At 38.6% G+C, this 13,578-nt stretch overlaps 1 protein-coding gene across 1 annotated transcript; it reads right to left on the reverse strand.

The window, feature by feature from the left end:
- Positions 1–10,686: 10,686 nt before the first annotated feature.
- On the reverse strand, positions 10,687–11,127 carry LOC145797885 (uncharacterized). The gene has a single exon (XM_082885319.1). The coding sequence runs from the start codon at positions 11,125–11,127 to the stop codon at positions 10,687–10,689; it is 441 nt and encodes a 146-aa protein (XP_082741445.1).
- Positions 11,128–13,578: the final 2,451 nt, after the last annotated feature.

The raw sequence follows: 13,578 nt of genomic DNA on the forward strand, positions 1-13,578 counted from the left end.
AAACGGATATGCGATGCTTTGTTCCAACTTAGGTAATCTAGTCTATACTTGTATGTTGTGTGCATCACATAGTAATTCTTGGCTAATAACCGGAATAAGAGCATATAATGTTTTCAAAACTCGATATCATGGTTAGTAGAGGCCGATCTTTGATCGGGTGAGCGGGGGTGCTCACGAAGTGATCTTCCCCAATCGTACCCAAGTTCCCAAGCCGAGGCAACTTTGGTGATGACGGACACGTGGCCTTAGGCAATGAGCCAGGGTTTTCTAAATCCCCCCAAAATAAAATTTTTAGGTGGCGACTCTGTATCTGGCAAAGTAGTCCATGTTTGGCACTTCTTTCTAAAAATCAAAATTTCAAAACGATTTGCCGGATTTGGACTCTTTGATGGTTCAGCGGTCTTGCATTGCACTATGCGAGATTAGATACAGGACGGTGACATTGAGTCCTGAACTGTAGTGAGCCCAAATGAACAAAACGGGATTTTTCCCGGGACGTTCGGGGACGTCTACAGCTCCCCACCAATCGAGAGATCTCTCGCCTTTCAAACACTTTTGAGTGTTGTGTGTGTGTTTTTGTTTGTCTCGATTCTTGTTTTGAGTCGTTTCAAGTATTTATGTTTGTGTTTAGGTTGTTTTGTCTTCGTTTTCCGTTGTTGGGTCGTTTTTGCTGTGGTCAGTCGTAGGCTCAATACCCAGTTAAGAACTCGTTTCTCATTTTCAAATTCAAGAATAAAATCGTTTTGTGCTCAGAGTGCTGTGCCATTCTCCACATTTGTGCAAAACGTGATTTGTTCTTTCATAAAACTGCAGGGTTAAACCCAGGTCATGTGAGAACAGTAAAACTAGGACCTATCTGAAGCTATATAGGTTCCAGACTGCAAAGCAAAAGAAAAGAGGGAAAATGTCGGGCATCTGAGTTTGTTTCGACTTCAGCAATTTCCATGATTATACTCTGGATATAGCTCCTCAGGTCTTGTTAATGCTCCAAAGTATGAGTGTGCCTCTAGCTCAAGCTCAAGTTCAAGCCTGCTTGAAAGCCAGAATTGCGATCAGAAGTGCTCTCCCTGAGTACCAGTCTTTGCCAGAGGCATCTTGGCTGTGTTTGCAATGAGTTCCTAGGAGACCAACTGCGATAGTGAAAACTAGAGTTCGAATGGCTGTTGCCTAGAATGCAAAGGTTTGGGATTTTCGAGACTAAAGTCTGGTTTAAATACCCAGGGGTGTATCCCCAGCTTAAAATCTGTATGGAAGCCCCATAGGTTGAGATAGCATGTGTATGCACCCTCAATTCTGGATACTGAACCAGCCTAGTCTGTCACCCCGTTGGAGAATAGGGAAAGTTGTGAATATGGCCGGGAAGAAAATCGGTATCCGCGGCTTCTACATGTAGAAGTTACCCCTTGTCAGCATTTCGAAACCTTTGTACTGTGAGTTGAAGGTAAGTGTTCGAGGAACACAAGGGGAGATCCCCGTCCGAGTAGAGTGGTTCATCGCCACTCATCTCCTGAGGTGCTTTCTAAAGCGCCGTTGTGTTTGTTTATTGCATTCCTTAAACATCATGCATTGTGTTTGCATTGTACCTATCAAGTTTCTTTCTCGTACATGCACGATATTGTATGTACGGTTCATTTGAAGCTAGCGCAACCAGGCGATATTGGATGTACGGTTCATTCAGAAAAGTTCTGTTTAAGATTGATTATGTTTTGTGTATCTATCACACACATTCTCATTTTGTGTATCTATCACACACATTCTCGTTTTGTGTATCTATCACACACATTCTCACTTTTGTGTATCTATCACACACATTCTTGCTTTTGTGTATCTATCGCACATATTCACGTAGTGTATCTAACACTTTCTTCATATAGTGTATCAATCACACGTCATTCACTTAGTGTATCAATCACACTCTCTTCACTTAGTGTATCAATCACACTTCATTTACTATAGTGTATCGATCACACTCTATTTACTTTAGTGTATCCATCACACTTCATTTACTTTAGTGTATCCATCACACTTCATTCACTTTGTGTATCAATCACACTCTCTTCACTTAGGTATCAATCACACTTCATTTACTTTAGTGTATCCATCACACTTCATTTGCTTTAGTGTATCCATCACACTTCATTTGCTTTAGTGTATCTAACACACTTTCTTCATATAGTGCATTTATCACACTTTGTGTTCACCTTTGTGTATCCATCACACTTTGTTCACTTAGTAAATCTATCACATTTTGTGTTCACCTTTTGTGTATCCATCACACTTTGTTCACTTAGTGCATCTATCACACTTTGTGTTCACTTTAGTGTATCCATCACACTTTGTTCACTTAGTGCATCTATCATACTTTGTGTTCACCTTTGTGTATCCATCACACTTTGTTCACTTAGTGCATCTATCACACTTTGCGTTCACCTTTGTGTATCCATCACACTTTGTTCACTTAGTGCATCTATCACACTTTGTGTATCCATCACACTTTGTTCACTTAGTGTATCTATCACACTCTGTGTTCACCTTTGTGTATCCACCACACTTTGTTCACTTAGTGCATCTATCACACTCTGTGTTCACCTTTTGTGTATCCATCACACTTTGTTCACTTAGTGCATCTATCACACTATGTGTTCACTTTAGTGTATCCATCACACTTTGTTCACTTAGTGCATCTATCACACTTTGTGTTCACATCCATCACACTTTGTTCACATAGTGCATCTATCACACTTTGTGTTCACCTTTGTGTATCCATCACACTTTGTTCACTTAGTGCATCTATTACACTTTGTGTATCCATCACACTTTGTTCACTTAGTGCATCTATCACACTCTGTGTTCACCTTTGTGTATCCACCACACTTTGTTCACTTAGTGCATCTATCACACTCTGTGTTCACCTTTTGTGTATCCATCACACTTTGTTCACTTAGTGCATCTATCACACTTTGTGTTCACCACACTTTGTGTTCACCTTAGTGTATCCATCACACTTTGTTCACTTACTGCATCTATCTCACTTTGTGTTCACCTTTTGTGTATCCATCACACTTTGTTCACTTAGTGCATCTATCACAGTTTGTGTTCACCTTTTTTTGTATCTATCACACTTCGTTCACCCTTTGTGTATCTATCACACATGTTCACTTAGTGTATCTATCACACTTTGTTCACTTTTGTGTATCTATCACACATGTTCACTTAGTTTATCTATCACACTTCGTTCGCTTTGTTTATCTACCACACATGCTCACTTTGTGTATCTATCACAGGTTTGCTTTATGTATCTATCACACAAGCTCACTTTGTGTATCTATCACACGTTCGCCCTGTGTATCTATCACGCATGCTCACTTTGTGTATTTATCACACATGTTCACTTTGTGTATCTATCACACATGCTTACTTCGTGTATGTATCAGACGTTCACTAAGATTGCATAATTTTCTTACATCCTTTTTGCATGAAATGTAGTTCGGTTTGTAATTCCCGCGCATGACGTGTTTACTTACTTGCTTGTGTATGAGTTTGTTGTAGCATTTCTTTGCATAACATTTGCATAATGTTCCTTTATAGCCCTCTTTGCATAATCATAAGTTATGTTCTGTATTATGCATGTCATTTGCATTTTGCCCCAGCCTGTGAGCGCATCTATATTGTTTTCTTGTTTGTTTGTCCAAGTCTTAGGCCTTGTCAAAAATGGGTCATCTCTAGGCTTTGACATTCATTCACGTCATTTCATGACTTTCGAGCTCTGTCAAAGAGGGGAAAGAGGGACAACTTTAGACACCCCATTTTTGACCGCCCTTAAGACTTGGGCGTTACTGATGGCTTACTTAGTGATGTAGGCTATGCAATGCAAAGGTTCGGTTTCTTTGACAAGAGGAGAGTCAAATCCTAACCTCGCACCCCATTTTGGACCAGAGCTATTTTGAATGGTTTTTAGACCTTAAAACCCTCTCTTTCAAAACATTTTTGAAAATAGGTTCCTACGATGTTACGACGCTCGCATTTTGTTAAATGTTGCGCTTTTCGGTAAACCGAGCGAGGACAAAGTGGAAATGAATGAAGGAGAGATGAACTCTTTTGAAAAAATCTTTCAACACACCTTGATTAGGGGTTTGGAGTTGAAGAAAAGAGGAGAAGAGGGAAGAAACCCAGTTGGGGAAGGAGTTGGGTATGAATCGTTAAGAGAGAGTCGAGCAACCGTTGCTGAATCAAGCCTATTCGTTTGCACACTTGGATTTCAGCTATGAGGCCACCACCATTGGAAAGAAGACTTCCGGGGCTTCATTTTGCACTCAAGAATCTCCTCAAGCCGAGTCTGGATGGGAGATATATGGTTATTGGAATTTATCAATCCGGTTGGACTGAAACTAAGCAGTCTTCACTAAAAGAGGGATATCTCTTAGCACACTTGGAATTTTGATGCAAGGCTTCCACCATTGGAAAGCTTACTTCCGGGGCTTCAATTTGCACACAAGAATGACCTGAAAAGGCATCCAGGTGAAGGAGTTAGGCATCAAGAATGACCTGAAAAGCTTACTTTCGGGGCTTCAAGTCGGGGACTAGGACTGATTTTTGCTGCCGGACCTTATGGGATTATGCCGGCCATGAATGGACAATGCCGGCTCTATGCCATCCAAAAGTGATCCCTTGCTGGCCAACAATGATAAGGTGCCGGCCACAGATGCCAGAAAGCAGATTTCAATAGATATTTTGCTCCAGCTTGCTCCAGCTGTCTCTCTTGAGATATTTTCGACCCATGCTCTTGTTTTTGCTATATATCAAGGCCAAATCTATCATATTGAAGGGTTAGAACATTTTGACAAAGGCTTGTGAGGCTCTCTCACTAGAACCCCTCTCTCTACAATCTTCGCTTGAGCATTTGTGCTAGAAGGCTTGCATACAACCATTTTCAACCCATCAACCCTTGAGAAGAGTTGATCACCATTGGCTTGAGGTCTCTTGGAACCTATTTTTGGGCTGATTTAAGGTTGTTTGGCTCAGATTTTGGCTGGTTTTGCTGTTGAGCTCCAAGGTGCTTCAAGGGTAAGCACTTGCTCTTTTGAACCTTTACTTTGCATGCTTGTTTTACCACATTTGCAAACTGTTTTTGGCTTGGTTTTGAACTGAGAAAGGTCTAATTTTCAGTCCTAAAAATGTTGGTTTAAGCCTTATTTGGCTTGAGCCATCTTTTAAGGCCTTTCAAAACAACTTTTTGTGGCCTTTTAACCACTGAAATCCAGAGGATTTTCAGTGGTAAAAACTCTGTTTTGAGGTCCCAAATGGGTGGGGGTTGTCCCCCATCCTCTTCTCTTGTTTGTATGCCTTATTGGCCTATCAAATGAGCATGTGTTTCTACCATTTTGAGGCTTAGTTCAGGCACCTTTTTGTGACTTTTAGGGCCTTCCTTAACTCTGTCTATGGCTGGTTTGGTCAACTTATGAATGCTTCATACACTTGTAGTGTAATTCTTGCAAACTAGCCTTATATGCCTCATGAAGTAGCATGTTTGTTAAGCATGTATGGGCTCCATTTCAGCATGCTTTTAGTCTCACCTTGACCTGCCTTGGGACTATTTTGGATGCCATTGCTCCTTTGAGGCTTGCTTTGCATGGCCATAGTTTAATTCCCTTTGCTAGTTTCAAGCTTTAAGCTTCCTTGCATGCTATGCTTGTCTTGTTGGAGTGGTTTGGCACCATTCCATGCATGATTTCAGGGCCTATAGTGTTGTCACACTTGCATTCTTTTCACCCTTTGAGCACTCTTGAGAGTTGTGCTCTTATGCCTAGGTGATAGGCCATTACATGTGCATGCTTTGCTTTGCATTTCATGCCATCATTTCATCATTTTGGCCACGGATTTGGGCATGATTGAGGTCTTTCCATTTTGGTTTAAGTCCATCTTTGCATGTTGTTGCATGCTTGTCTTGCATGTTGTTGCATGCTTATTTCATTTTGCATGTTGTCGCATTGCATGATTTTTGCATGTTGTTGCATGCTTGGTACTTTGCATTTTGCATGCTTGTTACATTACATTTGGCATGCTTATGTTGCATTGCATGGCATCTCCATGTTGCATGCATTGCACTGTGTTTGGCTTGGGTGTTAAGCCAAACACGAGAAACGAGGGACGTTTCATACTTGAAGTGATGAAACGTGCCTCAATTCTCGGTTGCTGACGCTCTTGACGATGCATGATAGAGTTCTAGGCATTTATGTGTTTTTGTGCATTCATTTTACATTGAAATTTGCACAAGTCGGATCTTTGGCCATCATGCATCGAGATGCGTGATTGATGGTCTTGGATTCGATTATGCCTCTCCCTCGATGTTTTGAGGTGATATGGACTGGCATAGTGCGTACATACCCTTGGGAGACCCTCCATTTCCTCTATTTTGTGTTTTGCTACAGCTTGGAGTCATACCACACCAGTGGCTGGCACCCCCTCATTGTTGGCTGGCAGTGCATTGTTGATGGCCAGCAGTGTGCATCTTTGGCCGCAGGAGGGTCGGCAGCAGCTCCTCATGGCCGGCAGGCCATTGGTGCACTCCCCAGCACTGTTTTGGTAAGATTCAGTAGCTACTTCTCAAGGAAACCCTACAGACAGAGCCTCAAGAGAGCAATCAGATAGCTTTTCAGGGCAAAAAACCGAATGCATGCATGCATTTTTAAACAGAGCTGGAGCAGCTTAGTTTAAAGCTTTATTTTTTTAATTAGCTTGAATTTGTAACTTAATTAATTTGTTAAATTAGTTTTGTGATGTAATAATTAGTCTAATTAGATTATTAGATTAATTAGAATAGCTTAGGATAGCTAGCTTAGCGTATTCATTCAGACCCTCCGGCGAGAGGGCGAATGTTGTAATAAGTGTGCGTGAGTGTGTGAATGTCTTCCAACCCCACGTCATTCTCCCTTTTTCTTAACCGCTTACGATGGTTAGTTCTAGGTCATGTTTTGATTAGCATACTTATGCTCGCATGTTTGCATTTATTCATTTGTATTGCATGCACCGGGCTCGGCACATCATACTAACTGCATTGTATTTCAATACCAATTTGAATACATGTTATCCAGTTGCATCTCATATGCCATCTTAGAATAGACGAGCCTATTTCTAGTTGCATTTTTGCATGTGTTGCATTAGCCATCTTAACATGAACTAGGATCACGCATGATTACTAACTAGCTTCTTATTTTGGCTCGGAGTACTAGGTAAGCTTTTATGCTTTAGCATCTTGCATGAGTGTGAGTGTTGCCATGATAGCTTGCTTGCCATGAGGCTAACTGCTTAAGTGTTTAATTGCATGAATGCCTGTGGATGAAGGTTGGATTTCTTGAATTGGAACAATTAATCGAAATGCGAGTTTTAAGCCCACTTGAGGGTGGCAAATCCATGTCTTAGCCTACTTGCGAGTAGCATCTTCAAACCATTTTCAAACAAACAGACATTAAATGTTTTGTTCTAACTTAGGCGATCTAGTCTATACTTGTATGCTGTGTGCATCACATAGTAATTATAGGCTAATACACCGGAATAAGAACGCATGTGTTTTCAAAAACAATATATCATGTTAGTAAAGGCGGATCTTTTATCGGGCGAGCGAGGGTGCTCATTTCAGGACTTTCCCCTCTCGTACCCAAGTTCCCGAGCCGAGGCAACTTTGGTGATGATGGACACGTGGCCTTAGGCACGAGTCAGAGTTTCCTAAATTTTCCAAAATAAAACATTTAGGTGGCGACTCTGTATCTGGCAAAGCAGTCCATGTTTGGCACTTCTTTACAAAAATCAATTTTCCCAAACGATTTGCCGGATTTGGACTCATTGGTGATTTATCGGTCTTGCATTGCACTTTGCGAGATTTGATTCAGAATCGTGACATTGAGTCCGAACTATAGTGAGCCTAATGAACAAAATGGATTTCGCGTCTTTCACGCGCGGAGCCCAGGACATTCAGGCACGTCTACAAAAACACCCGAAGAATTCACACGCATAGTGTACAAATGTCTAACATGGCCTACATGACCATAATTAAAACAAACAACCGGTTCCCTACTTTGTGACTAACCTAAAGCCAGAACCTCACAAGACCTTCCAATAGACGAATTCGAACCCTGACAAAGACAAGCATTGTGTCACGACCCAAACTGCCCCTAGAGGTGGGATCATAACCAGCCAGTAATCATGAGATTACCTACAACCACAGATAGAATTCAAAACATTTTTAGTTATATGGGGGCTAGAAGCGGAAGCAGAATAACAAATTTTGTCTAAAGAGTTGTGCATATTTGGCATAAACAAAAACATCTTATTTAGTTAATAACTTACATCCATTTACGTACAAAAAGATAATACAAGTCCAAGACCATTCACATGACACGATCATTATCATACAAAAGCTCAAAAACTTGAGTACAACCATGGTCAAACATTACTAACAAAAGAAAGAAGAAGATTAAAAAAACAAACGCCTCGCTCGTGAGGTGCTCCTTGATAGATTTCACAAAAAATTAGTTAAAGTTGATCGATTCACTAGGGCTGAACATCTCGTTGCTCACCTACATACATATATAAAATGGAGTGAGCTAATGCCTAGTGAATAACATCAGAGTAAAAAGATTATATGGATGAGTTCTCTTAAATAAAATAAGCATTTCCACATTATATAAAATTCATAATGGAACGACCTTGGGTCTAATAGATTGCAAAATGACCTCGGGTCCAACATATAACAGAAGTGCAGAATAGAATTGATCATAAATTATCGAAACAACCATAGGCCCAATCATTTACAACTGTATAATGACCATTTGGTCAACTCGTAACAGATATTCAGACTTACCAGATATTTGGAACGACCTTGGGTCCATCTTACCAAACATAAAAAATGACCTTGGGTCTAATTCACATGTATAGAATGACCTTGGGTCCATTTCAAATATACAGAAGGATGTTGAATCCATCATATTCTTTTATTCTTGTTAATCATACTTACAGATCTTTTAAGAATTGGATAGATAGAAGGCTCATTCATAGCACAAAATCATAGATTTAGAAAAACTCACCACATTGATAACACTTAGAAAATAATGTACGTAAAAATATCTTTATTAAGATATTACTCACAATGATTGAGTTACAGACACGTCCTTGCGAATGAACCTACACAATTCATAACATATAAACATTGGATCACATTGCTTAACCGGATCATTCTTTAACTTATTCAATTCTCTTAAGTATCATTCTAACTTATTGATTGATTTAGGAGGCTTAATTCATGTCTAAGAATGCTTTAGAAAGGAAAAAGAATGAAAATGTAGATAGAACATGGCTTTTCAAAACATGTTGAAACGGAGCACTTCGCTCGAGCACAATATTGGTCACTTAGGTGGACCACATGGTTTGCAAAAGTACTGGATGGTCTGAATCTAGGCTCGACGGTAGCTTGAGCCAAGTAAAACTCAGTAAAACAACTAGATGCCTGACATGTGTGCTCGAGCAATAACTTAGTCACTTGACCTATGTGGAATGTTTCTGAAAAAATGTTGGATGCATGAGATGTGGGCTCGAACGATGGATTGTTCACTTGAGCAGTAAGACCAGATTCTAAAATTTCTAGAACACAACTTCAAAACACATATTTTTGAATCATAAACTTGCATGGGTTGTTGAAAACCTTAAAACACTTAGAACCTCTTTCAAAAACATAATCATGTACTCAATTTCAAACCCTTAGCTCAAAACTTCAAGAATTTCATAAAATTGAAACTCAAATCCTCATGCATGTACAATTAAGCTTCATACTCTTTTCCAAAACTCACAAAACATGAAATTCATCCTCAAAACTTTATAAATTAAAGATGAATGTATGATACATTTCCCAATTCAAACTTAGACAACAAAAACAAGCAAAAAAATATTTGAATTCCTCAAAATGATGCATGCATGTATGAATTGACTCTAATTTCAACGTCCTTATCTCAATTCTCATATTTAGTCATATAATCTCTTGAATTCATGTACGTAATGACTTAAATTCATAAATTAAGGATTAATCACATACCTAGAGTCTTCAATTGTACTCAGTTAAGCAAAATCTTGAACTCTACTTTACAATTCTTTAATCTTCTAGCCAAATTCTCCAAGTTTAGCACTTCTATCTCTCTCATTGACTTCTATCGCTCTCATTGACTTCACTCTCTCTCTCTCTCTCTCTCTAAAATATAATGTCAGTAGATTTTCTTGAACTCAAAATGAGCTAAACTCATCCCTTAATATATATATATATAGGCTTGATTAGCTTAAGTTGGTAATTAAATATTAAGCTCACTAAATAGGCTTAGGTCAATTAATAAAAACTTAATTTTTCTGAACTGAGTCAAACTTTAATCAAACTTTCCATTGGCTCTAAAATTTATACCTTACTTATTAAACTATTCAATTTCGGTTTATGAAGTTATTAAGACTTTCAATTTCAGACTCAAAGCAGAAATTATAATAGATATTCCTACGACAGATAGATATGCATTCAAGTACTCATCAAACGAATAATTAGCATTCAAAATTGAACAGATATAAGTATAATACGAGGTAGGGTTGTCATAGTCTCTTTCTCTCTCTCTCTCTCTCCCCTCCTTAAGAAGTTTGGTCCTCTAAACTTGCATTACCTTATGTCAAAAACAATTTGGGATAACTTTGCTTCATTTCATCTTCCTTCTCCCAAGTTGCTTTTGTGCCATAGTGCTCATTCCATTCTACCTTAACCATAGGAATTGCTCTATTTCTTAATTGTTTCACTTGTCGGTCAATGATCTGGATCAGTTTCTCCTCATACTCTATGCTGTTGTTGAGAGCTATCCGATGATAATCAATAACATGAAATGGATCTCGAAGATAGATCCTCAACATCGACACATGAAACACGTTGTGCATTTGTTCCATTGTTGGCAGCAAAGCAACTTGGTAGGCAACTGGACCCAGCCTTTCCAAAATTTGAAATGACCCAACGTATTGAGGTGCTAATTGGCCTTTCTTGCCAAACCTTGATTGACCTTTCATTGGAATTACCCTTATGAACAGATGATCATCTGCATCATATTCAAGAGCCATTCTTCTCTGATCTACATAACTCTTTTATTAGCTTTGTACTGTTTTGAGCCTTTGCTGAATGACTTTAATCCTTTTAGTAGTTGCTTGTACAATCTCGGGACCAAGCAAAACCTTGTCCCCAACTTCTGTCCAACACACAAGAGATCTACATTTTTCTACCATGCAAGGCTTCATACGATGCCATACCAATGCTAGATTGGAAACTATTGTTGTATGCAAATTTTGTCAGTGGCAAATAAGTTTCCCAACTTCCTAGAAAAATCCAAAGCACACATTCGAAACATATCCTCTAAAGTCTAAATAATTATTTCTGATTGCCCATCGGTTTGCGGATGGAAAGTGGTACTGAACCTCAATTTTGTTCCCATTGCTCTTTGAAGAATATCTAAAATAGTGGATACCGAAACTCTATGCAAATTAACAATCTCATCAATGTAAATTGTAGCTAGTCTATAAGTATTATAAATAGTTCTCACAGGTAGAAATTTTGCAAATTTAGTTAACCTATCCATAATAACCCAAATAGAGTTCATACCTCTAGGTGTCTGAGGTAAACCTATGACAAAATCCATGGTTATGTACTCCAATTTCCATTCCGGAATAGGGAGAGGCTGGAGTAATCTCGCCGGCCTTTGATGTTTGGCTTTAACTTGCTAACATTGAAGTCATTTGGATACATAATCTGCAATTTCCTTTTTCATGCTAGGCCACTAGTAACTTTGCTTCAAATCTTGGTACATTTTATTGTTGCCCAAATGCATTGCAAACTTGGACTTGTGAGCTGCTTCTAAAATTCTTCATTTGAAGTCGGGCTCATTAGGGACACACAATCTTTGTTGAAATTTTGACACTTTTTTTCAATATTAAACCCCGGTCTTCGTTTTGATTCCATCTCATCAAACACTTTCTTGAGGAATTCATTCTCCAATTGCTTTTGCTTTATCTCTTTAATAATTACCAGTTGAACTGAATTGGTGGCCAACATTTCGCTTTGTTCATGAATCACCACTTCTATCTCAGATCTCTCTAAGTCTTTCAGTAACTCTATATGTTTAGTGATCAAACATGCTAAGTTCCCGCTGACTTTTTGCTCAAAGCATCGGTTACGGTGTTAGCTTTACCATCATAGTCTTTAATCAAATCTAACAATCTCCCCTGTCACATGTTCAGCGTAATTCAAATTCTTATGGTTGGTGTAGACTTCACATATCGCTCCATAAAGGTAAAGGTGCCAAATCTTCAAAGAAAATACAACGGCGGCCAATTCCAAATCATGAGTCGAGTAGTTCTTCTCCTAAGGCTTTAATTGCTGAGAAGCCCCCGTATTGTGGTTAGCCTTGTTTTTAATTCTTGAAATACAAACTCTTTTTCATCTATCCATTTGAACGGTTGTCCCTTTCGAGTAAGTTGGGTGAGCGATACAGCTATCTTTGAGAAGTCTTTTTACAAATCTTTTGTAATACCTAGCTAACCCCATGAAACTTCAGACTTCCGTCACATTTGTCAGTGAGGCCAATTCACAATCGCCTTAATCTTTTGCTAGTTTACTGAAATTCCATCCTTGTTGATCACAATCCCTAAAAACACAACTTCATCCAATCAAAATTCACATTTCCTTAATTTGGAAAATAATTTCTTCTCCCTAAAGTGTTTGTAGAATAATTCTCAAATGTTGTCCATGTTTTTCTTTACTTTTCGAGTAAATCAATATGTCATCAATGAATACCACAACAAACTCATCAAGATAGGATTTAAATATTTGGTTCATAAGGTCCATAAAAGTTGCGGGTGCGTTTGTCACTCCAAACAGTTGTTCGGAATGTAGTTTTCTCAATATTTTCAGCTTTCACTTTCAATTGATGGTACCTAGATTGCAAATCAATCTTTAAAAAAAACAATTGTGAACCCTATTACTAGTCAAATAAATCATTAATACAAGGCAAAGGGTATTTGTTCTTGATCGTTACCTTATTCAATTCCTGATAATCGATACACAAGCATAAAGTTCCGTCTTTCTTTTTCACAAATAGGACACCCTATGGCGAAGTGCTAGGTCAGATACAACCTTTATCAAGCAAATCTTGCAACTGATCTTTCAATTCTATCAAATCAAATTGTTGACATTTGATACGGGGTTTTCAAGGTAGGTTGAGTACCCAATATAACCTCAATGGTAAATTCAATCTCTCTATCAACTAATTCCCCTAGCAATTCTTCTAGAAATACGTCTGGAAATTCTCTAACTATCAAGAAACCATCTAACATAGTATCTGTAGATTAGACAGTCAAAATACTATATAGATAACCCTAACACCCTTTCTTAAGTAGTTTACATACTTTCATTTCTGAAATTAAGTAGGGTGGAGGTACTACGCCATTAACCTCAAACACAAACTCACCATATCCTAGTGGTCTAAACAAAACCCGTTTTGTCATACAATCAATAGTAGC

Source organism: Camellia sinensis, chromosome 8 (genome assembly GCF_055761805.1).
Source record: "Camellia sinensis isolate YWXY chromosome 8, ASM5576180v1, whole genome shotgun sequence".
Classification (NCBI taxonomy): domain Eukaryota; kingdom Viridiplantae; phylum Streptophyta; class Magnoliopsida; order Ericales; family Theaceae; genus Camellia; species Camellia sinensis.